The sequence below is a fragment of the Trichosurus vulpecula genome, chromosome 3 (assembly GCF_011100635.1).
Source record: "Trichosurus vulpecula isolate mTriVul1 chromosome 3, mTriVul1.pri, whole genome shotgun sequence".
In the NCBI taxonomy this organism is placed as follows: Eukaryota; Metazoa; Chordata; class Mammalia; order Diprotodontia; family Phalangeridae; genus Trichosurus; species Trichosurus vulpecula.
Window position 1 is genome coordinate 199,442,684 of NC_050575.1, and position 21,871 is coordinate 199,464,554.

Consider the following 21,871-nt stretch of genomic DNA (forward strand, 5'->3'; position numbering starts at 1 on the left):
CTGCCCCTTAGATCTGAACCCCACACCCAAAATTACATGAATGATTCAAACATAAAACCCATATACAAACAAGAAATTTAAAGAGTTCCAATTTTTGGAGGAAAAAATATCAAAGAATCATAAAATGTTGCAAGAAGGGACCTAGGGTCAAAACAGCTCTTAGTTACCACATCTCTCCTGTCAGATTGGCTAACACGACAAAAGAGGAAAATGATAAATGCTGGAGAGGATGTGGGAAAACTGGAACACTGTGACATTGTTGGTGAAGTTGTGAACTGATTCGGCCATTCTGGAGAGCAATTTGGAACTATGCCCAAAGGGCTATAAAAATGTGCATACCCTTTGACCCAGCAATACCACTTCTAGGTCTGTATCCCAAAGGGATCACACAAGTGGGAAAGGGACTTGTATGTACGAAAATATTTATAGCAGCTCTTTTTGTGGTAGCAAAGAATTGGAAATCAAGGGGATGCCCATCAATTGGGGAATGGCTAAACAAGTTGTGGTATATGAACGTAATGGAAATGGGGAAGATACGGACTTTACGATAACCTGGAAAGTCCTACATGATATGATGCTGACTGAGCGGAGCAGAGCCAGGAGAACATTATACACAATCACAGATATATGGATTCTGTGATGACTAACTTTGATGGACTTGGCTCTTCTCAGCAGTACAAAGTTCAAAGACAACTCCAAAGGACTCATGATGGAGAGAGCTATCTACATCCAGAAGAAGAACTATGGAGACTGAATGCAGATTGAGGCAAACTGTTTGCTCTCCTTTTTTTTCTTTCTTTTTTTCTCTTTTTTTTGGGGGGGTTTTGCATCTTCTTTCACATGATTAATTCCATTGGTCATAATTCTTCTTTACAACTTGACTATTGTGTAAATAAGTTTAATGCAAAGGCATATGTAGAAGAAGATATATCAGATTCCATGCTGTCCATGGACATGGACCCGTCCATGGGGACAGGTGGGGAAGAAAATTTGGAACTCAAAAACTTGTGGAACTGAGTGTTGTAAACTAAAAATAAAAAATCTTAATTTTTTAAAAAAGAGAAGGGACCTAGGAGTATCTAGTAGAATGTCTTTGTTTTATGGGGAAGGAAACTGAAACCCAGAAAGAGGAAGAATTTTTGAATTGATATTCCTCTGAATCATATTAATAATCTAGTACTGCTCTATGTACTTGAAAAACTTTTCTAAGAAATTTTAAATATTTCCCTAAAATTCCATCCAAACTACTTTGTTCCCTCTATACAAAGTTTATATATCCTATTTTAAAATTAAATCTTATATTTTATTCTCTTCTATGTACTCTAAAATGCAATGGCACTGGCTTCCTTGCTATTCCTTTCAAAAGACAGTCCTCATCTCCTGATTCTACATTTCTACTGGCTGTCCCCTCATGACTAGGATGTTCTCCCTCCTGCTTTCTTCATACCTTGAAAAAATCCTACCTTCTGCAAGAAGCCTTTCCCGGGTCCCATTTCCTTGGCAAATTTACCAAAACCATCAAGTTTGAAATCAGAACACTAAGTCAGCAAAATAAGTTACTTTTTGCTTTCACTTCTTAAATTTAAGTAGTTAATACAACCTTTCCTATGTAAACCATAAAAAAGAGAAATGAGGTTTATGTGAAGAAAATGCTTTTAAATCAATATAACTTTTAAATAATTTGCCTTCCTAAACAAAAGGCTTATACCAAGATGGAAAATGTTTTTACTGTATCTTACCTTGTGTAAGGAATATCCTGATTCAAATATGATAGGAGGAAGCAAGAGAAGAAAGAACATATTTGGACGAAACATTTCTTCTTCCTATAAATAAAAAAATAAACTTCAGAAGCAGACATTGGAGAGAATTCTGGGAAGATGGCAGGGTAGGTCAGAAAACTTTCGGTTCTCCAAATTTCCTTCACATAAAAAGACAGAACATTGCCTCAGAGCAGCAGAATTAAACATGGGGTAAACCACTTGTCCTCCTAACACAATTTGAGAAGACCCAAGGAAAAGCTAGACCTCTAGAGGTTTGGCCAGAGTGAAGTGCAGATACCTCCCAGCCGAGTAGGCAGAATCAACAAACAACAAGCCCTGGGGGCAGCCCGGTAGGGAGACAGCCTCAGCCTTGACAACTTTCACCTAGCAGTGTGGGGCTCTGACACCTGAGTAGGAAAAGACTGAAGGACCTTCCACTGTCAAGGGACACGAAGCACAGCTGATCAGACACATTCCAGGCTGTAGCTGCGAGGAGGAAGAGAGCACACACCTGGGGAGTCCATTAGCAAGGGGCAGGGACCTTATTGGCTTCGGGAAGTTGCAGGAGAGCAGAGTCCCTGGTTTCAATTCCCAGGCAGAGAGGATAGCTGTAGTTTGCAACAAACAGAGGGACCGCAGGGAGCAAGATCATTTGCCAGACAGTGAGGCTGGAGACCCTAGCTATGGCTTAGGAGTAGAGAGAAGAGCCCAAGGATGGGTCCCAAGATAGGACCTCATAAGATAACAGTAAGAAGGACCTGAAACCTGGGGCATTATTCCCCTTACTTCAGGACTATAATCTGATTACACTAATAGCTGCTAAAAACAAAACAAAATAAAAACAAATTTTAAAAAATGAATAAGCAAAAGAGAAAGAAGCCAGCCAGAGATAGTTACTATTGGATATTGAAGATCTGGGTACATATTCAGCTAAAAAAGCTAGTCCCTTTTCAATTAGAAATGTCAAATCGCCCCAAGCACAAAAAGAGTTCTTGGAAGAACTTTAAAAATTAAATAAGAGAGATTGAAGAAAAATTAGAAAAAAAGTAAGACCAATCCAAGAAAATTATGAAAAGAGGGTCAACCAACTGGAAATAGACAATCAAAAACTTAAGAAAATAATTCCTTGAAAAATAGAATTGGCAAGGGGAAGCTAATGACATTCTAGGGAATCACAAAATCAAAAGAATGAAAAAACAGAGAAAGTGAAACATCTCATCAGAAAAACAACTGATCTGGAGAACACATCAAAGAGGAATAATTTAAGAATAGTTGAACTACCTGAAAATTATGATAAAAAAAAGAATCTCGACACAATATTACAAATTGTTCTCCTGATTCTGCTCACCTCACTTTGCCTTAGTTCATACAAAAGTCCTCCCAAGTTTTTCTGAAACTATCCCTTTCATTATTCCTTATAGCACAATTGTATTCCATCATTCATTATACCGCAACTTGTTCAGACGTTCTCCAACTGATGGACATCCCTCAGTTTCCAATTCTTTGCCACCACAAAAAAAGCTGCCATAAGACAGCTCCAAAAGACTCATGACAAGAAAAGCTATGCACATCCAGAGAAAGAATTATGGCGTCTGAATGCAGATTGAGGCAAACTATTTGTTTTCTCTTTTTTACTCTTCTTTTTTGGTTTCATTTCTTCTTTCTCATGACTCATTCCATTTGTTATAATTCTTCTTTAAAACTGGACTATTATGTAAATAAGTTCAATGTGAAGGTATATGTAGAACCTACATTGGATTACATGCCATCTTGGGGGCAGGGGGAAGGAGAAGGATGGGGAGAAAATTTGGAACCCAAAAACCTGTGGAACTGAGTGTTGTAAACTAAAAATAAAAAATAAATTTATTAATTAAAAAATGCTGCCATAAATATTTCTGTAATATGGTTCTTTTCTTCTTTCTTCTAACTCTTTGTGGTATAGTTTTAGTATTAGTGGTATTAGTGGTATCACTGGGTGAAAGGGTATGCACAATTTAATAGCTTTCTGGGAATACTTCCAAATTGCTTTCTAAAATGGTTGAAGTAACTAGTGTACAACTCTACCAACAGTATATTAGTATACCTGCTTTACCCTAGGCCTTCCATCATTTGTCATTTTCCTTTTTTATTATCTTAGCCAATGTGATGGACATGAGGTGGTACCTCAGAACTGCTTTAATTTGCATTTCTCTAATTATTAGTGATTTAGACCATTTTTTTCACATCTGGTTACTGATAGCTTGGATTTCTTCCTTTGAAAATTCCTTATTCATATTCTTTAACTATTTATCAACTGCAGAATGGTTCCTATTCTTGTAAAATTGATTCGGTTCTCTATGTATCTTACGAATGAAACTGGAAGCAGAAAAACTTGCTGCAAAGAATCCCGCCCCTGCCCCCCAAGTTTCCTGTTTTTCTTCTAATTTTAGATGCATTGGTTTTGTTTGTGCAAAAACTTTTTAACTTTATGTAATCAAAACCATTACTTTCACCTCCTATAAATCTCTATCTCTTGCTTGGTCATGAACTTTTCCCTCTATCCACAGGGCTGACAAATAATTTCTTCTATGCTCCGCTAATTTGCTTATGATGTCACCCTTTATGTCTAAGTCATATTCTTTTGGAGCTTATCTTTGTATGTGATATGAAATACTGGTCTATAGCTAGTTTCTGCCAGACTTCTTTCCACTTTTCCCAACAGTTTTTGTTGAATAGTGAGTTCTTGCCCTAATAGCTCATCTCTGTGCTCATTCTATATACTATATATACTTAATCTGTTCCACTGATCAACCTCTATTTCTTACCCAGTACCAAACTGTTTAGATAGCCACAGCTTTATATTATAGTTTGAGATCTAATATTGCTAGGCCCCCTTCCTTCTCACCTTTTTTCACTGATTCCTTTGATATTCTTGAACTTTTGTTGTTCTAGATGAACTCTGTTATTATTTTTTCTAGTTCTATACAGTAATTCTTTGGTAGCTTGATATGGTACTGAATAGGTAAAGAAATTTAGGTAGTATTATCATTATTATATCATATTATATATTATTATATTGGCTCAGCCATGAGCAATTAATACTTCTCCAATTATTCAGATGTCTTTACTTATGTGAAGAGTGTTTTATAACTGTGTTCATACAGTTTCTGTGGTGTTTTGGCAGGTAGATGACACCCAAATGCTTTTAACTGCCTGGATTTATTTTAAGTGGAATTTCTCTTTCTATCTCTTCCTGTTGGGTTTGTTCCTTTACATTTTACTATGCGACTTTTTCTGTGGTGGATTGCTTTGGAAGTCTGGTGAAACCTATGGATCTCTACTCAGAATAACGTTTTTAAATGCATAATATAAAGTATATAGAATTACAATGGAAACCAATATATTGAAATTCAGTTATCAAAAGATATATTTTTTTAAAAATATATTTTAATAGTTTCAAAGTTAAAAACCCTGTACTATGGGGATAACTACATGTACAGAGATAAGGCTAATACAAGACAAGGTATGTCAGAAGCAAAGGAGTACTGTAGGGAGACTGAGAAGGGAAAAGACAGAATATTTTTTGTAGAAGATGGCATATAAGCTGAGCCTTTAAAAGAGAGATCTGAAAAGGAGAGATGAGTAGAAAGCATATTCCAGATATGGAGGTTAGACTGCTTGAATGTGTGCAGACAGAAAGACAGTGTGTCAAATTCAGACAATAGCTAGTAGTTCACAAAGTAAATAGTATTTAGCTAGACCACAGTCACCTAGTGCATCATGAGGGATTAATGTAAAATAAGGTCTGAAAGATAGCATATAATTGTTTAAGGCCTTAAATGTCAGGCTAAGAAGTTCAAACTTAATCCTTCAGGCAAAAAGTTCTTTTAGCAGAGAAATGACATGGCAAAATCTATTAGAAAGATTATTATAGCAGCTACATAAAGGGCAGTAGTAAAGAGGGGCAAATGTTCATGGCGAGCATAATCGTATCTCTGGGAGGAGAAGACTACCAGAGTGCCTAAGGAGGAACAAACTGGCTCATATTACAAACAGAGCAGATCCAAGATTTCATGATAATCAACAGAAAGATGAGGACCCATAGGTTGTCAACATAGGCAAGATGGGGAGACCCTGTCTCCAAAAAACAATTAGGGGGTACAAATAGAAGCAGAAAGACCAGGTAGGAAACTATTAAAATAGTACAGTCCAAAGGTGACAGTAACCTGAATTAGGATGGTGTTCGCATATGTGGAGAGAAGAGAATGGGTGCAAGAGATACTGTATAGGGGGAATTGAAAGGATTAACAACTTGACCATACGAGGAAAGTAAGGAAGAAGACGAATATGAAGGAGAAGGAATAGTCAAAGATAGCCCCAAGGTTCTGAGTCTAGGTGTTTAGGAAACTGTTGTTACCACAGATAGAAACAGGGTAGCTCGGAGGAGGGGTAAGTGCTTCTCTTTCTATATGCTTACAAATTATATGTTCTATATTAACTTGTAGAATCAACTCTTTTCCCTTTTTAAAAAAGGGGAACATTTGTAGTTTTCTAGGCATGAAGTACCTATCCTATTTCCAAAATCTTTTTCTCCCAATTCAACCAACATTACCTATTTTATGCATTGCATCACACTAGGCACTATAGACACAAATGAAATAATAGAAATATTAGTCATGTTTGGCAGCCACCTGCTAGCTAAGAATGGTTTTTACATTTTTAAACATGACAGAACTTTATTTAAAAGTGTAAAAACAACAGCAACAACAACGAAACTTTCTTAGATCAAGGTCATTCAGAACCAGCCTGCAGCAGTTTGCCAAGCCCTGCGTCAGACTTCCCTCAAGGAGAAAATAATCTAATAAAAGGAGATCAGGAAGGAACACAATTTTTAAAAAAATTTCTTTTATTACTGGAAGTATTTCATTTTCTGCTATTTGGTTAGTTTGCATGTTGAATATCCTGCTCACCAATGACTTCTTTTGAACAAGGGATTTGAATTCTTTTGTAATGAATGGCCATTTATCTTCCATGATATATAGGTTAAGCTTTTCAGAATATGTTATTTGGGCTACCAAACAATTTCTTTTGCTCTTTGGAATATTACATTCCAATTATTCCTCTGATTCGGTCTAAGTGTAGAGTAATTCTATGCTATTCTGATTAGTTCTCCTTGAAATCTAAAGGTTTTATTTTCCTTTGTTCTCTGTACTAAAATATGTTCCCTGATGTTGTAGCCCCAACACTTGACTAAGATAATTCTTGGCAAGTAAAACTAGAAGTTTCTTTCTGTTGGTGTTTTGTAGCTTCTCATAATTTGAACAGCTATCTGTTTCTAGTATTTCTGAGTAGCTCTTCTGAGACTTCTTGAAGTATGTTTAGATTTTTTGTTTCATGTTGTTTTCCTGAAAGAGAATATTCTGAAATCATCACTTCACATCTTATCTTTAAATAAAAATAGCTGAGGGGTATAATTTTCATGCATCTTTTAAATCTGATTTTTGTGGTCTTGTTTATCATTTTTCCTTCTGCATTTTCGCATTACAATTCTGGCAACCAGTTTTCAGAAAATCTACTACTGAGTAGAGTATCTCTATCTTTTGTTCTCAATCCTATATTCTGTATTTTCTGTTTCATTTTGCTAATTTTTTTCTTAAGAGTACTGATATGTGTCTATTTCTTGGATATTTTCACTAGTTTATAATTTCTCTTCTGAACCATTCTGGAAGTTCTTAGAATTATTCTTATTTTGTTTCAGGAGTCCTTTTAGAATCCGTCACATTACCTTAATCATCCTCATGGGATTTTGACATGGTATGACATATTTATCTGATGAAGTGGCTCTTTCTTTTAATGAATCGATGAATCAACATTTAGTAAATACCTACTATGTGCCAGACAAGGTGCTAAGTGCTACAGATACAAATACAAGCAAAAAGATAGTCCCTGCCTTCAAGGAGCTTACTTTCTAGTGAGTAAAGACAAGACATAAAAGGGTGCTAGAAAGGGGTGGGAGAAACATATTTGTGTGAGGTCATGGTAGCAAAGTTCAGAGAATGAAGGACAGCTTGTCTAAGCCCGTCCTTGAATGAAGGTTCTGGGAGGAACTCATGTGAAGTATCAATAAATCAATCAATTTCTACTCATTGTTCCTCCTCACTCAGCATTTGTCTCCATCACACTACTGATCTTTTTTTTTGTATGATGCCCTTGCTCAAACATTCTTATCACCAATCCTTTCTGTTCTGAAGACCCAGCCCTACTGGGCCCATCTCCCAGGCCTTGTTCTTTATTTTCTGTTCTCTGAAAGTACCAAGATTGGACAAGATCTATTACTTTCAAGGTGTGAGAGTGATTATTTATAACACTGCTGCAGGGTTACGCTACTGTTGGTTGCCCATTTCCTCCTTTATAACACTATATAGCTATAATCAATATGGTATTAAGAATCCTAGACTCAAACACAGATCTTGGTCCAGAAGGAACCTCAGAAGTCACCTGGTCCAATCCTATCTAGGCTTCTCCTTTCTCTGTATTTTTCTCCTCAGGGTTTCACACTCTAGGAGAGCTAACTCCTTTTCCTTCATCTTGTACCTCAAGGCTCATCTGGTTCAGAGTTCAATCAGGTTTAGGAGGCAGGTTCTTAATCACAAGGTTGTCTGTGGAATAGGCACAGAGCTACCCCAGCCTTCCAAAAATGGGTCAGGGAGAGGTTGGGAGAAGTAGGCTCAGTAGTTTTAGGAATTATAAGGTCTCAGATATGCCCAGTTAACCAATCTAATGGAGGAAAACAAAGCACAAAAAGCTGAAAAGGTGCCTGATGTGGGGCCGTGGTGAAGTCAGTCTAAGAAGTCTCAAAATAGTGCAGCAAGGTGAGAAATGAGGAGCAAAAACGCATTTTTTTTTCAATTTTTCAAAGCTCACAAAGAATAGTTCAGCAATCACCATCGATTTTTTCTGTAGCCTGAGATGCAGTTAGTCTAGGTTACTGACTTGAACTTATCGAGGACATTAGTTGCTTTACTCTCCTACAATCTCCTTAATTATTTTGGGTATCAATTTCTATTGCCAAATTTTGTTCTGTCTTTTTAACTCCAAAGATCACTGCCCTTTATGCTTTTGCATAGAGAAAATAAACGAAATGTTGCAACTGAAGGGGAGTAATGTATAATAAATTGGTAAAAGCAGGTTGGCAACAAGTTATATGGAGCTTTAAATGCCAGAGAAGTTTCTATTTGGTCCTTGAGGCAATATAGAGCCACTAGAATTTACTGAGGTGAATGAAATGATAAGACCTGGGCTTTAGGAACATTGGCAACTTTATGGAAGATGGATTGCTTCTAATACTATTCTTACACTACTGGGACACACTACGATATGTATCTTGTTACTTGCCCTCTGAGGGCAGCTAGGTGACACAGTGGAGAGGGTGCTGGGTCTGAAGTCAGGAATACCTGAGTTCAAATTGAGCTTCAGACACTTACTAGCTGTGTGATCCTGGGCAAGTCACTTAACCTGTCTGTCTCAGTTTCTTCATCTATAAAATAAGCTAGAGAAGGAAATGGCAAACCGTGCCAGTATCTTTACCAAGAAAACCCCAAAAGGGATCACAAAGAGTCAGACACAACTTAAATGACTGAACAACTACTTGCCACCACCATCAAATCTTTTAAAAATCTAAATTGTTCAGTAAGTTTCCTGTGCATCCATTTAAGCCTTTTTAGGGATTTCTCCCTTTTCCTCATCAGAATTATTTCTCTTTGAATTGTCAGAAGTTCATTCTTAAAAGTTTCATATCCCTGATCCAACCATTCTGGAGAGCAATTTGGAACTATGCCCAAAGGCCTATAAAATTGTACATACCTTTTGACCCAGCAATACTACCTCTAGGTCTGTATCCCAAAGAGATCATAAAAATGGGAAAAGGACCCACATGTACAAAAACATTTATAGCAGCTCTTTTTGTTGTAGAAAGAACTGGAAATTGAGGGGTACCCATCAATTGGAGAATGGCTGAACAAGCTGTGGTATATGAATGTTATGGAATACTATTGTGCTATAAGAAATGAAGAGCAAGCAGACTTCAGAAAAACCTGGAAAGGCTTATATGAACTGATGTTAAGTGAGGTGAGCAGAACCAGGAGAACACTGTACACAGTAACAGCCACACTGTGCGATGACTGACTTTGATAGACTTAGCTCTTCACAGCAATGCAAGGACCTAAGACAACTCCAAAAGACTCATGATGGAAAATGCTATCCACATCCAGAGAAAGAACTTTGGAGTCTGAGTGCAGATGGAAGCATACTATTTGCCCTCTTTCTTTTGGTTGTTTTGTTTCTTCTTTCTCATGCTTCCTTCCATTAGTTCTAATTCTTATTTACATCACGACTAATGTGAAAATATGTTTAATGTGAATGTATAAGCAGAGCCTATATCATACTGCACGCTGTCTTGGGGAGGGGGAGAAAATATAAAACTCAAAATCTTATGGAAGTGAATGTTGAAAACTAAAAATTCATTAATTAATTATATATTTTTAAAAGTTTCATATCCCTCCTGAGATGCCTTTATCCTGCAGAATTAAGTTTCAGTTCACTGTATTCTACCTTTTCTTTTTTTGAGCCTTCTGAAATCTACTCTTCCAAAACACATAGATTGTATGTTAGACCAGGCTTGGCTTTCCTTCCCTCTCCATCATAAGTTCTAAGAAGGAGCAGTTACTTCCCCACAAGGTTTCCCTTATTTCCATCCCAGGAACCAGTTCCTTCCTGTTGGTGAGAATTAGGTCTAGAATAGCAGCTAAACTATTGATTCTTCCTCTTTTTGAAGAATGAAATTATCATGAAGGTGAGGCAAGAAATTATTATATGCTATGATTTTGGTAGAGAAAACATACCTATTAATTTCTGTATAAGTTGAAGACTTCTCATTATTTCCCATATCACATCTCTGTGCCAGGCACATGATCTTTTTATCTATATTTCTCATCTTCTCTTTTCTGTCCAAGTAGACAGTAGTATACTCTGATGACAACATCCTTTCTAATTCCTACCTCTGTTTTTCTTCACTATACATACCAATCCCAGTTCCTAGACTTCCCCAATGACAATATCTTCTTAATATACAATGGATACTATCATAATAGGTTTTAGTGATATGTTAAATTTGTCTCCTTGTAGTGAGGTCTCTAATTCACCTTGATTGTTGCCTGTATTTTGTGATTTGTATTTGGATATCTGAAATCATGGACCTTCTTTCTCGGAATTTGTCTGTTGTCACTGCTATCTGTTAAAGATGTAAGCTCCTTCAGAGTAAGGATTGCTTCAGTCTTTGTATTTGTGTCCCCAGGGCCAGCACAGAGAGATACATAATAGATAGAACTCATCTCTATTACTCTTCTTCTGACTTCACTGGAGGGCCCCTCTATGGGCTCTGACTTGGTGAATAAATAGATGTGGGTACTTCTCTCCTCCTTTCTTTTCAGTTTGAAGCCCTTTGGATTAGATTACGAGACTCCAGATAAATATATTTTTGTCAGTCTTTCCTACATGCACTATAACCCTAGCCATTCCTATAATGTAGGCCATAAAACTAAGCTAGTTTTCATGGGTAGAGTAAGATCCTAATCAAGAGCTCCCCATGTGGATGAAATCACAGGTCTGGTGAAAATAAACAAACAAAAAAAACCTAGATCATTTTTAAATAGTGCTATTACAATATTATGTGAATATTCTGTCTCCTGGATTTTGAGCTCCTTGAAAGCACAGAGCATGTCTTATTTCTTATTTCTCTCCTCTAATTCCTAGCACAATGTCATAAATATCCTATATACTTTGAGAAATGAACAAGCATATAGGAATGCACATATGTGTATGAAAAAGTAGAACTTTCACAGCTAAGTCCCCTATGATCCTATGAACTTGGAGATATTTAAGAAGTAGATAGCTGAATATTCATAAGGTACTTATTCCTCAACATTTTGAATAAGTCCATATTAAAGAGGTTTTTAAACCTAGTGTTACTCATCTAGTATTCATCCAGTATATATTTACTTCAGGCAGCACTGGAACTACAGTTTTAAACTGCTGAGATCTGAAGACATCAATATAAAAATGAACCTTAATGGCATGTAACAAAAATAAACAGAATATTATAAATATTTTTATTAGCAGAATATAGTAGTAAAGGAATAATAATCACCAGAATACAATTTTCACCAGTATTACCCTTAAAAACAAAATAACTAAGGGCAATAAATGAAGTGATTCAAACTATATAAAAATAATTATAAACATTACCTTCCAATTTGCCAGCTTCTGAGATTCTATAATTTTTATAACTGCTCCCATGAGGATACCTATAAGAAAGTGAGATAGCCAACTTTTATTTGAAGAATTTCATAAAAATATAGTCACTGTAATAAAATAAACCCTCCTTGCAGGAAGCTTACATTCTAAAGGGGGAGACAAATTCATATAGAAACATAAAGAGAATAAATACAAAGCAGTTAATTGTAGTTTTATTTTTTAAAAAAGATATCAAAATCTACTTTTTGAAAAAAGAGTTTAAGATATTAGCTTTTAAATATTCAATATTAGGTAAGAATTGTTTAATAGTCCTCTATTTTCTCCAACAGCATGGGATCCAGTGGAAATAGCATGGGGACTCAGGAAAATATAAGTTAATGAATAGCTAAATCGACTCTGATCTGATTACCATAAAGAATCAGAAATATAAAGAATAGAGAAATATAGGAAAGTCTAAGTGAAATAATGCAAAGTGAGAAAAGTAGAGCTGAGTACTATATATTATATATATATATGCACACATACAAATATACACACATTGTAAAAAATCTGAACATAATCATAAGGAAAGGAAGAAATTATAGTTTTAATGATAAGGTATCACTGACATCTATATATGGGGTTTTTTTACTGTAAAGTTGATTAAACACAAAATATAAAGTTAATTTATAAATTTTGCAAAGGTTTTTTCTAATAGCTGTAATTTCTAAAATATACCTGATGGTATCTTATACTAGCAGAATTCTGACTGTTAACAGTTGTACCATTACCAAAGAATTAGTCCACTAATGTTCAGTAGCACTTTCCTAATGTATTGAGGGATTTGAAAGCTTACTGGCATCCTGGAATTTAGGGTTTAGAGGGACAAACATTCCCTTCTCAGCCCTGAGACTATCTCAATATTTGTGCTAGAAGGTGAACTTGAGTCATGCCCAAGGGTTCTGAAAGGGACCCATACAAACACACACAATCTGCAGAACACCAAATGAAAGGAGTAAGGACTTCAAGAGCTGAACAGCTGCAGCGGTGGGTGATAGTATCCCCAGTCTCACCCAGAACTTAAGCTGAACCAGAAAGAATTGGTAGCAGAGATGCAACATACAAAAAGAGAAAGCAAGAAAGTGAAAGCTTGGGCTGAACTACACAGAGAAAGAAGAGGCTCTCTAAGAGAGCCATCAGCCCCCTTCAGGTACCTTGAACCATAAGTCTTGTGCTGAAATTTTTTGAAAGTTTTTAAACTGATAACTCACTTCTCTTTAAGGACTGAGGAAATTCCATATAAAGGTCTACTCTTTCCCTAACTTTCCGTCCCTATCTGTCCAGTTACAGACACTGTAATATATTTTGTTCATTTCTTTTACTAAACATTTCCTGTATCCTGATTTTTGCCTCATATGTAAAGAAACCAGGGATTAGCTAAAGATAAACATAAACTTAAATTAGTGAAAAGAGCAAAACCTTTGCCTTAATGTTAGGAATTTTACTAACTGGAGTCTGAAGCAATAATTCAGCTAGCAGCCACTGTAGGGGTATAAGACCCACCAACGACCAGCACACAGAAAGCTGCCAACACAGGTTCTTTGATCCGCATTTCTAAGAAAAGCAACTTTAAAGGGTTAGCAATCTCAGTTTAATCAAACATACAAATATGTTGTACCAGAAGCGAGTGAGACATGCCACAGAGTCTAAGTTTTAAATGGAGAATTTATTAGCTGGCGGCCATCGGGGTGCTGCAACCCAAATCAATGGCCCCATGTTGGGGTGATGCTGTGACTTATATAGGGCATGTGGGGGTACAGTGGTTAATTATCTCCTGGAACCTACAGGCCAGGTCACAGGGTGGGGGGAACAGGAACAAAGGTCCTGGCTGATCAAAAGATTCAGTAAGGTTATCGTTTAGTGGGATAATCTTATTGACATTCCTTGGTGAAGTCACAGAGCCCCAGGGATATCTGCTAGATAGAAAGAGTCTGCCAGGTTATCCTTCAGTGGGATGGTCCTATCTACTGACATTCCTTGGAGGAGTCACAGAGCCCCAGGGATATCTGCTAAATGCTGAAGAGATCTGAGTCCATTCCTTCTGGGGGTGCTTGTCAGTAGCTAGGGGTTTCTCAGGGGTTCCTAATTTTTCCAGTATTACAAATATCATTCATAGTTCAGGGGGAAAAGATCAGCCCCCTGAACTTCAAGGTAAATACAAACAGAAATTACAAACATCAACAGACAGCCCTTGTCTGACTGAAATCACAATACATAGTTACCAGAGAAGAACCAACATACTGGTTGCCAAGCTGGGGGGAAGTTACAGCTTGCCCAGAGTCTCAACACTCCTTCCATGGGTGTGCCCCAAAAATCAAATGCCAAGCTCTCCTCAATTATATCCTGTTCAGAGCCCTGAGGATTCTGATCTTATGCAGGCTGGTTGTGGGAAAGTTCCCCAACCCCAGTATCACATCATACACAAATCAATGATTCCCAACTGTCTCAGTGCTGAGAAATACTCCAAGACAAAAAGATCCCACTTTATCTGCCCCATTCAAACAAAGGCCAGAATCATTAAAGGCACTTAAGAGAAGAACAGCAAAAAGTCCCACCTTAATTACTATTACATGGTCTCTGAACTGTTGTGATTGTATTACTTTTTGTCTAGTATAAATTCAATAAAACGGAATGGGGTTGCAGGGAAGGGAAGAACCTCATGAACCTAATCAGCTCCTACATAGCTTCCAGGCTAAAAAGCAAGTTTAATTGTTGTAACAGGGTATCGCTGATACGTTTTCTGAGAGAAAGAGGACAAAGAGTAGAAAGTGGTGAGCAGAGAAAAGATCACATTCTAAATCACTTATCAAAGAAGAGACAGGAAAGGCATGGGAAGGATTTAGCTCAGCCCCAATCCAGTAGGAAGAAGGAAGCAGAAAGGACTAAGTACTGGTTAGTCCAGTAAGGCCTAACATTTATCAGTGTTACACTAACTCTAAGGTTTCCCCTCAACCACTGGCTATTCAAAATATTAGAATTTCTTCAAGGCTTGTTGTTATGTCATTTTTCAGTTGTGTCCAACTCTCCATGACCCCATTTGGGGTGTTCTTGGCAGAGATACTGGAGTGGTTTGCCATTTCCTTTTCCAGCTCATTGTACAGATAAGGAACTGAGGCAAACGGGATTAAGTGACTAGCCCAGGGTCACAGTCTGAGGCTAGATTTGAACTCATCAAGTTGAGTTTTCTTGACTTCAGACCAAGCATTCTATCCACACTCTATCCACTGCAACACCTAGTTGCTTCAAGGCTTGAAGTTCTCCAAACTCATTACTTTATTCTACTTTTCTTTGTGAAAGCCAAAAAAAAATCTCCTTGTTCTCTTTTAGAAATATTAAGAAAGCATTTTAAAATCATCTAAGTCTGAAGCCTCTGGACATATCAGTCTTTCTTTAATGATCAATTCTGAAACTTGTCTCTTTCCAGATCAGATACAAGAAGGACTCCTCCCTTGAATGGTGGTAAACAGATAAAGACAAGGAGTAATTTTCCTTGTTCAAGATTCCTATAGATGTTCCCTCAAAGCGTCTTGAGTTAGGAAGACATATTGTAGGTTATGAGTGGTCTCTGCCAGCTTAAGACATTTTGTTGAAGAAATTGGGAATGCTTGGATTTAGAATACTGATAAATAAAAGTTGTTTCTGGCTGACTTGTGCCTAAAATGCAGAATACATTTTTTCAACACCTTTTACAAGTTCTCAATGTCACACTTTCACCATTAAGTGTTTACTTGTAACAATGTGTTGTAGCCTAAAATGTTTAGTTGATGGCTTAAAGTTAAATAAGAACTAATGATGATGCAACCAAGATTAGAAGAGAAGCAGAAAGCTAGGAAACAATTTTTACAACCAGTATCTCTAATAAAGGCCTCATTTCTAAACATACAGAGAACTGAGTCAAATTTACAAGAGTACAAGTCATTCTCCAATTGATAAACAGTCAAAGGATATGAACAGGCAGTTTTCAGAGGAAGAAATTAAAGCTATCTATAGTCATATGGAAAAATGCTCTAAATCACTATTGATTAGAAAGGTGCAAATCAAAACAACTCTGAGGTACCACATCACACCTATCAGATGACAAAACAGGAAAATGATAAATGTTGGAGAAGATGTGGGAAAGTTAGAACACTAATGCATTGTTAGTGGAGCTGTGAGCTGATCCAACCATTTTGGAGAGCAATTTGGAACCATGCCCAAAGGGCTATAAAAATGTGCATACCCTTTGACCCAGCAATACCATTTCTAGGGCTGTATCCCAAAGAGATCATAAAAATGGTAAAAGGACCCACATGCACAAAAATACTAATAGCAGCTCTTTTTGTGGTAGAAAGAACTGGAAATTAAGGGGATACTCATCAGTTGGGGAATGGCTGAATAAGTTGTGGTATATGAATGTAATAGAATATTATGGTGCTATAAGAAATGATGAGCAAGCAGATTTCAGAAAAATCTGGGAAAAACTTACATGAACTGAAGCTGAGTAAAGTGAGCAGAACCAGGATAACATTGTACACAGTAACAGTAACATTATGCAATGATCAGCTATGATTAACTGAGCTCTTCTCAGCAGTACAATGATCCAAGGCAATTCCAAAAGACTAATGATGGAAAATGCTATCCAAATCCAAAAACAGAACTGATAAAATCTGAATGTAGATCAAAGCACACTATTTTCACTTTGGGTTTTTTTTTTTTATGGTCTTCTTCCTTTGGTCTGTTCCACAACATGACTAATGTGGAAAAGTTTTACATGACTACACATGTATAACCTATATCAGATTGCTTGCCATCTTGGGAAGAAGGGAGGGGAGGGAGGGAGGAAAATTTAGAACTCAAAATCTTTCAAAAAATGAATGTTGATAAAAGAGGCAAGAAAAAGCTGTTATAATAGAAGGGAAGAGGGGGTAGGTGAAAGGAGTAAGTGAACCTTACTTACTCTCATCAGATTTGGCTTAAGGAGGGAATAACATACACACTCAATTGATTATCTAACCCTACAGGAAAGTAGGGGAGAAAGGGGTAAAGGGATGGGGCAGGGGGAAATTATAGAAAGGAGGACAGATTGGGGGAGGGGGTAGTCAAAAGCAAACACTTTTGAAAAGGGACAGGGTCAAAGGAAAAAACTGAATAAATGGGGAATGGGATAGGATGGACGGAAAAATAGTTAGTCTTTCATAACATGACTATTAAAGAAGTATTTTGCATAATGATACATGTATAACCTATACTGAATTGTTTAACTTCTCAAGGGTGGGGGGTGGAGAGGGAAGAAGGGAGAGAATTTGGAACTCAAAGTTCTAAAAACATATGTTAAAAACTGTTTTTACATGCAACTGGGCAATAAGATATACAGGCAATGGGGTATAGAAATCTATCTGGCCTTGCAAGGAAGTAAGAAAGAAGGAGAGGGTGGAGGGAAGTGGAGTGATAGAAGGGAGGGCAGACTGGGGAAAAGGAGAATCAGAATACACGCCATCTTGGGGTAGGGGGGAAGGTACAGATAGGGATAAAATTTGTAACTCAAAATCTTGTGGAAATGAATGCTAAAAACTAAAAATGAACAAATTTTTTAAAAAAATCTTAAATGAATATTAAAATTGTCTTTATGGTAATTGGAAAAAATAAAATACTATTAAATTTTTAAAAAGAATTCCTTAAAAGTTAGAATTGGGAAGTAGAAACTAATGATGCTAGGAAACATCAAAAAACAATAAAACAAAGTAAAAAGACTGAAAAAACAGAAGAAAATGTGAAATATCTCATTGGAAAAACTACTGACCCGGGAAACAGATCCAGGAGAGACAATTTAAGACTTATTGGATTGCCTGATGCCATGATTAAAAAAAAAGAGCCTAGAAATCACACTTCAAGAAATCATAAAGGAAAACTGCCCCAATATCTTTTTTTTAAGTACATATAGCTTTATTAGGGAGTTTGGCTGTGATTTTTTTTTTGAGTTTAAATCATTATTTATTTGTTTAATATTTTTAGTTTTCAGCATTAATTTTCAGAAGAGTTTGAATTATAAATTTTCTCCCCATTTCTACCCTCCCCCCCACTCCAAGATGGCATATATTCTGGTTGCCCCGTTCCCCAGTCAGCCCTCCCTTCTGTTACCCCACTCCCCCCATCCCCTTTTCCCTTACTTTCTTGTAGAGCAAGATAGATGTTTATGCCCATTGCCTGTATATCTTATTTCCTAGTTGCATGCAAAAACTTTTTTTTTGAACATCTTCTTTTAAAACTTTGAGTTCCAATTCTCTCCCCTCTTCCCTCCCCACCCACCCTCCCTAACAGGACAAGCAATTCAACATAGGCCACATGCGTATCATTATACAAAACCCTTCCACAATACTCACGTTGTGAAAGACTAACTATATTTTGCTCCTTCCTATCCTATCCCCCTTTATCCAATTTTCTCCCTTGACCCTGTCCCTTTTCAAAAGTGTTTGCTTTTGATTACCTCCTCCCCCATCTGCCCTCCCTTCTATCATCCCCCCTTTTTTATCTCCTTCCTCCTTTCCTGTGGGGTAAGATACTCAATTCAGTGTGTATGTTATTCCCTCATCAAGTCAAATCCGATGGGAGCAAGATTCACTCATTCCCCCTCACCAGCCCCCTCTTCCCTCCCAACAGAACTGCTTTTTCTTGCCACTTTTATGCAAGATAATTTACCCCATTCTATCTCTCCCTTTCTCCCTCTATCAATATATTCCTTTCTCATCCCTTAATTTGATTTTATTTTTTAGATATCATCTCTTCATATTCAACTCACCCTGTGCCCTCTGTCTATATGTGTGTGTGTGTGTGTGTGTGTGTATACATATGTATATTCCCTTTAGCTACTATGATATTGAGGTCTCAAGAATTATACACATCATCTTTCCATGCAGGAATGTAAACAAAACAGTTCAACTTTAGTAAGTCCCTTGTGATTTCTCTTTCTTGTTTACCTTTTCATGCTTCTCTTGCTTCTTGTGTTTGAAAGTCAAATTTTCTATTCAGCTCTGGTCTTTTCGCTGAGAAAGCTTGAAAGTCCTCTATTTTATTGAAAATCCATATTTTGCCTTGGAGCATGATACTCAGTTTTGCTGGGTAGGTGATTCTTGGTTTTAATCCCAGCTCCATTGACCTCCGGAATGTCATATTCCAAGCCCTTCGATCCCTTAATGTAGACGCTACTAGATCTTGTATTATTCTGATTGTGTTTCCACAATACTCAAATTGTTTCTTTCTGGCTGCTTACAGTATTTTCTCCTTGATCTGGGAGCTCTGGAATTTGGTGACAATATTCCTAGGAATTTTCTTTTGGGGATCTTTTTGAGGAGGCAATCTGCGAATTCTTTCAATTTCTATTTTACTGTCAGGGCAGTTCTCCTTGATAATTTCTTGAAAGAGGATATCTAGGCTCTTTTTTTGATCATGGCTTTCAGGTAGTCCAATAATTTTTAAATTATCTCTCCTGGATCTTTTCCAGGTCAGTGGCTTTTCCAGTGAGATATCTGACACTGTCTTCCACTTTTTCATTCCTTTGGTTCTGTTTTATAATATCTTGATTTCTCATCAAGTCACTAGCTTCCACTTGCTCCAATCTAATTTTTAAGGTAGTATTTTCTCCAGTGGTCTTTTGCAGCTCCTTTTCCATTTGGCTAATTCTGCCTTTCAAGGCATTCTTCTCCTCATTGACTTTTTGGAGCTCTTTTGTCCTTTGAGTTAGTCTATTTTTTAAGGTGTTATTATCTTCAGTATTTTTTTGGGTCTCCTTTAGCAAGTCATTGACTTGTTTTTCATGGTTTTCCTGCATCACTCTCATTTCTCTTCCAAATTTTCCCTCTATTTCTCTAACTTGCTTTTCCAAATCCTTTTTGACCTCTTTCATGGCCTGAGACCAGTTCATGTTTCTCTTGGAGACTTTTGATGTAGGCTCTTTGACTCTGTTGACTTTTTCTGGCTGTATGTTTTGGTCTTCTTTGTCACCAAAGAAAGATTCCAAAGTCTGAGTCTGAATCTGAGTCCATTTTCACTGCCTGGCCATGTTCCCAGCCAACTACTTGACCCTTGAGTTTCTCGTTGGGGTATGACTGCTTGTAGAGAGTATTTTGTTCCAAGCTTGAGGGGATGCACTGCTGTTTTCAGAGCTATTTCTCACAGCAAGCTCTGCCACACCAGTGCTCCTCCTCCCCCAAGAACTGCCAACCCAGACCTGACTTAGGTCTTAAGCAGACTCTGCACTCCCACTCTGATCTGCCACTTAATTCCTCCCACCAGGTGGGCCTGTGGCCAGAAGCAACTGCAGCTGTAGTTCTGTAGCTGCACCACCTCCACTGCCTGGGGCCCATGGCCGAACCACTAACTCCTTTCACTCTGTTCCAGCAGCTTCTCCCAGTAACCTTCTCTGTTGTCTTTGGTGTTTGTGGTTTGAGAAGTCTGGTAACTGCCACAGCTCACTGATTCAGGGTGCTATGCCTGTTCCGCCCAGCTCCCAGCTGGTTGGAACAGCCCACGCTGGGCTCTGCTCTGCTCCCAGCTCTATGCATGATAGAGCTTACCCAGCGACCATCCAGGCTGTCCTGGGCTGGAGCCCTGCTTCCCTCTGCTATTTTGTGGGTTCTGCAGTTCTAAAATGTGTTCAGAACCATTTTTTATAGGTGTTTGGAGGGTCCTGGGGGACAGCCCTAGGCAAGTCCCTGCTTTCCAGATGCCATCTTGGCTCCACCCCCTTGGCTGTGTCCTGCCCCTATATCTTAGATCCAGAAGGAAAAATAGAAACAGAAAAAATCCACCAATCACCTCCTGGAAGAGATCCCAAAATGAAAAATCCCAGGAGTATTATGGCCAAATTTCAGAGCTTCCGGGTCAAGAAGAAAATGTTGCAAGCAACCAGAAAGAAACAATTCAAAAATTATGGTGCCATAGTCAAGACCACAAAAGATTTAGCAGCTTCCATGTTAAAGGAGTGGAGGGCTTGGAGTATGATATTCTGGAAGGGAAAAGAGCTAAGATTACAATGGAGAATTAATTCTCCAGAAAAACTGAGTATAATCCGCAAATGGAAAAAAAAATGAGTATTTAATGAAACAGAGGACTTTTGAGCATTCCTCATGAAAAGACCAGAGCTGAATAAATCTGACATTCAAACACAAGACTCAAGGGAAGCATAAAAAAGTAAACATGAAAGAGTAATCATAATCATCTCATAAGAGACTTAGTAAAGTTAAAATGTTTATATTCCTATGTGGGAAGATGATACATATAACTCCTAAGAACCTTATTATTATTAGGGCAATTAGAACTAGTCTACAGAGATAGAAAGCATGAATGTTAGTTGATGATGTTGGGATGATCTCCAAAAAAATAAAAAGAAGAAGTGAAAAGGAAGAATGTACTGGGAGAAGGGTGAAGGGAGAGATAGAGTGGGGAAAATTTTCTCGCATAAAAGAGGCTTGCAAAGAGGAGCTTTTATAGTGAGGGGAAAAGGGAGGGAGGGTGTTATGGGCAACACTTGAACCTCAGTCTCACTACAACTGGTTCAAAGAGGGACAGTTGGGTATAGAAATATATCTTACTCAATAGGGAAATAAGAAGGGAAAGGGGTAAGAGATATGGGTTGGGGCAAATGATAAAAGGCAGGACAGATTAAGAGAGGCAGTGGTTAGAAGTAAAACAGATTTTTGAGGAGGGACAGAATAAAAAGAGAGAGAATGGTAAACAGAAGAAAAGGGAGTGGAAAGAAATACACAGTAATCATAATTGTGAATGTGAATGGGATGAACTCATCCATA

At 37.5% G+C, this 21,871-nt stretch overlaps 1 protein-coding gene across 2 annotated transcripts in view; it reads right to left on the bottom strand.

Moving 5' to 3' along the window:
• The window catches only part of SLC9A8 (solute carrier family 9 member A8), a 127,610-nt gene that overhangs the window by 77,157 nt on the left and 28,582 nt on the right, over positions 1-21,871 (bottom strand). For both annotated transcript variants that reach the window (XM_036748887.1, XM_036748886.1), the window contains exons 4-5: positions 12,042-12,100; positions 1,740-1,823 (exon numbers count right to left, since the gene is read on the bottom strand). In XM_036748887.1, coding sequence (XP_036604782.1) covers positions 1,740-1,823; positions 12,042-12,100 — 143 coding nt within the window. The remainder of the gene's footprint in view (positions 1-1,739; positions 1,824-12,041; positions 12,101-21,871) is intronic.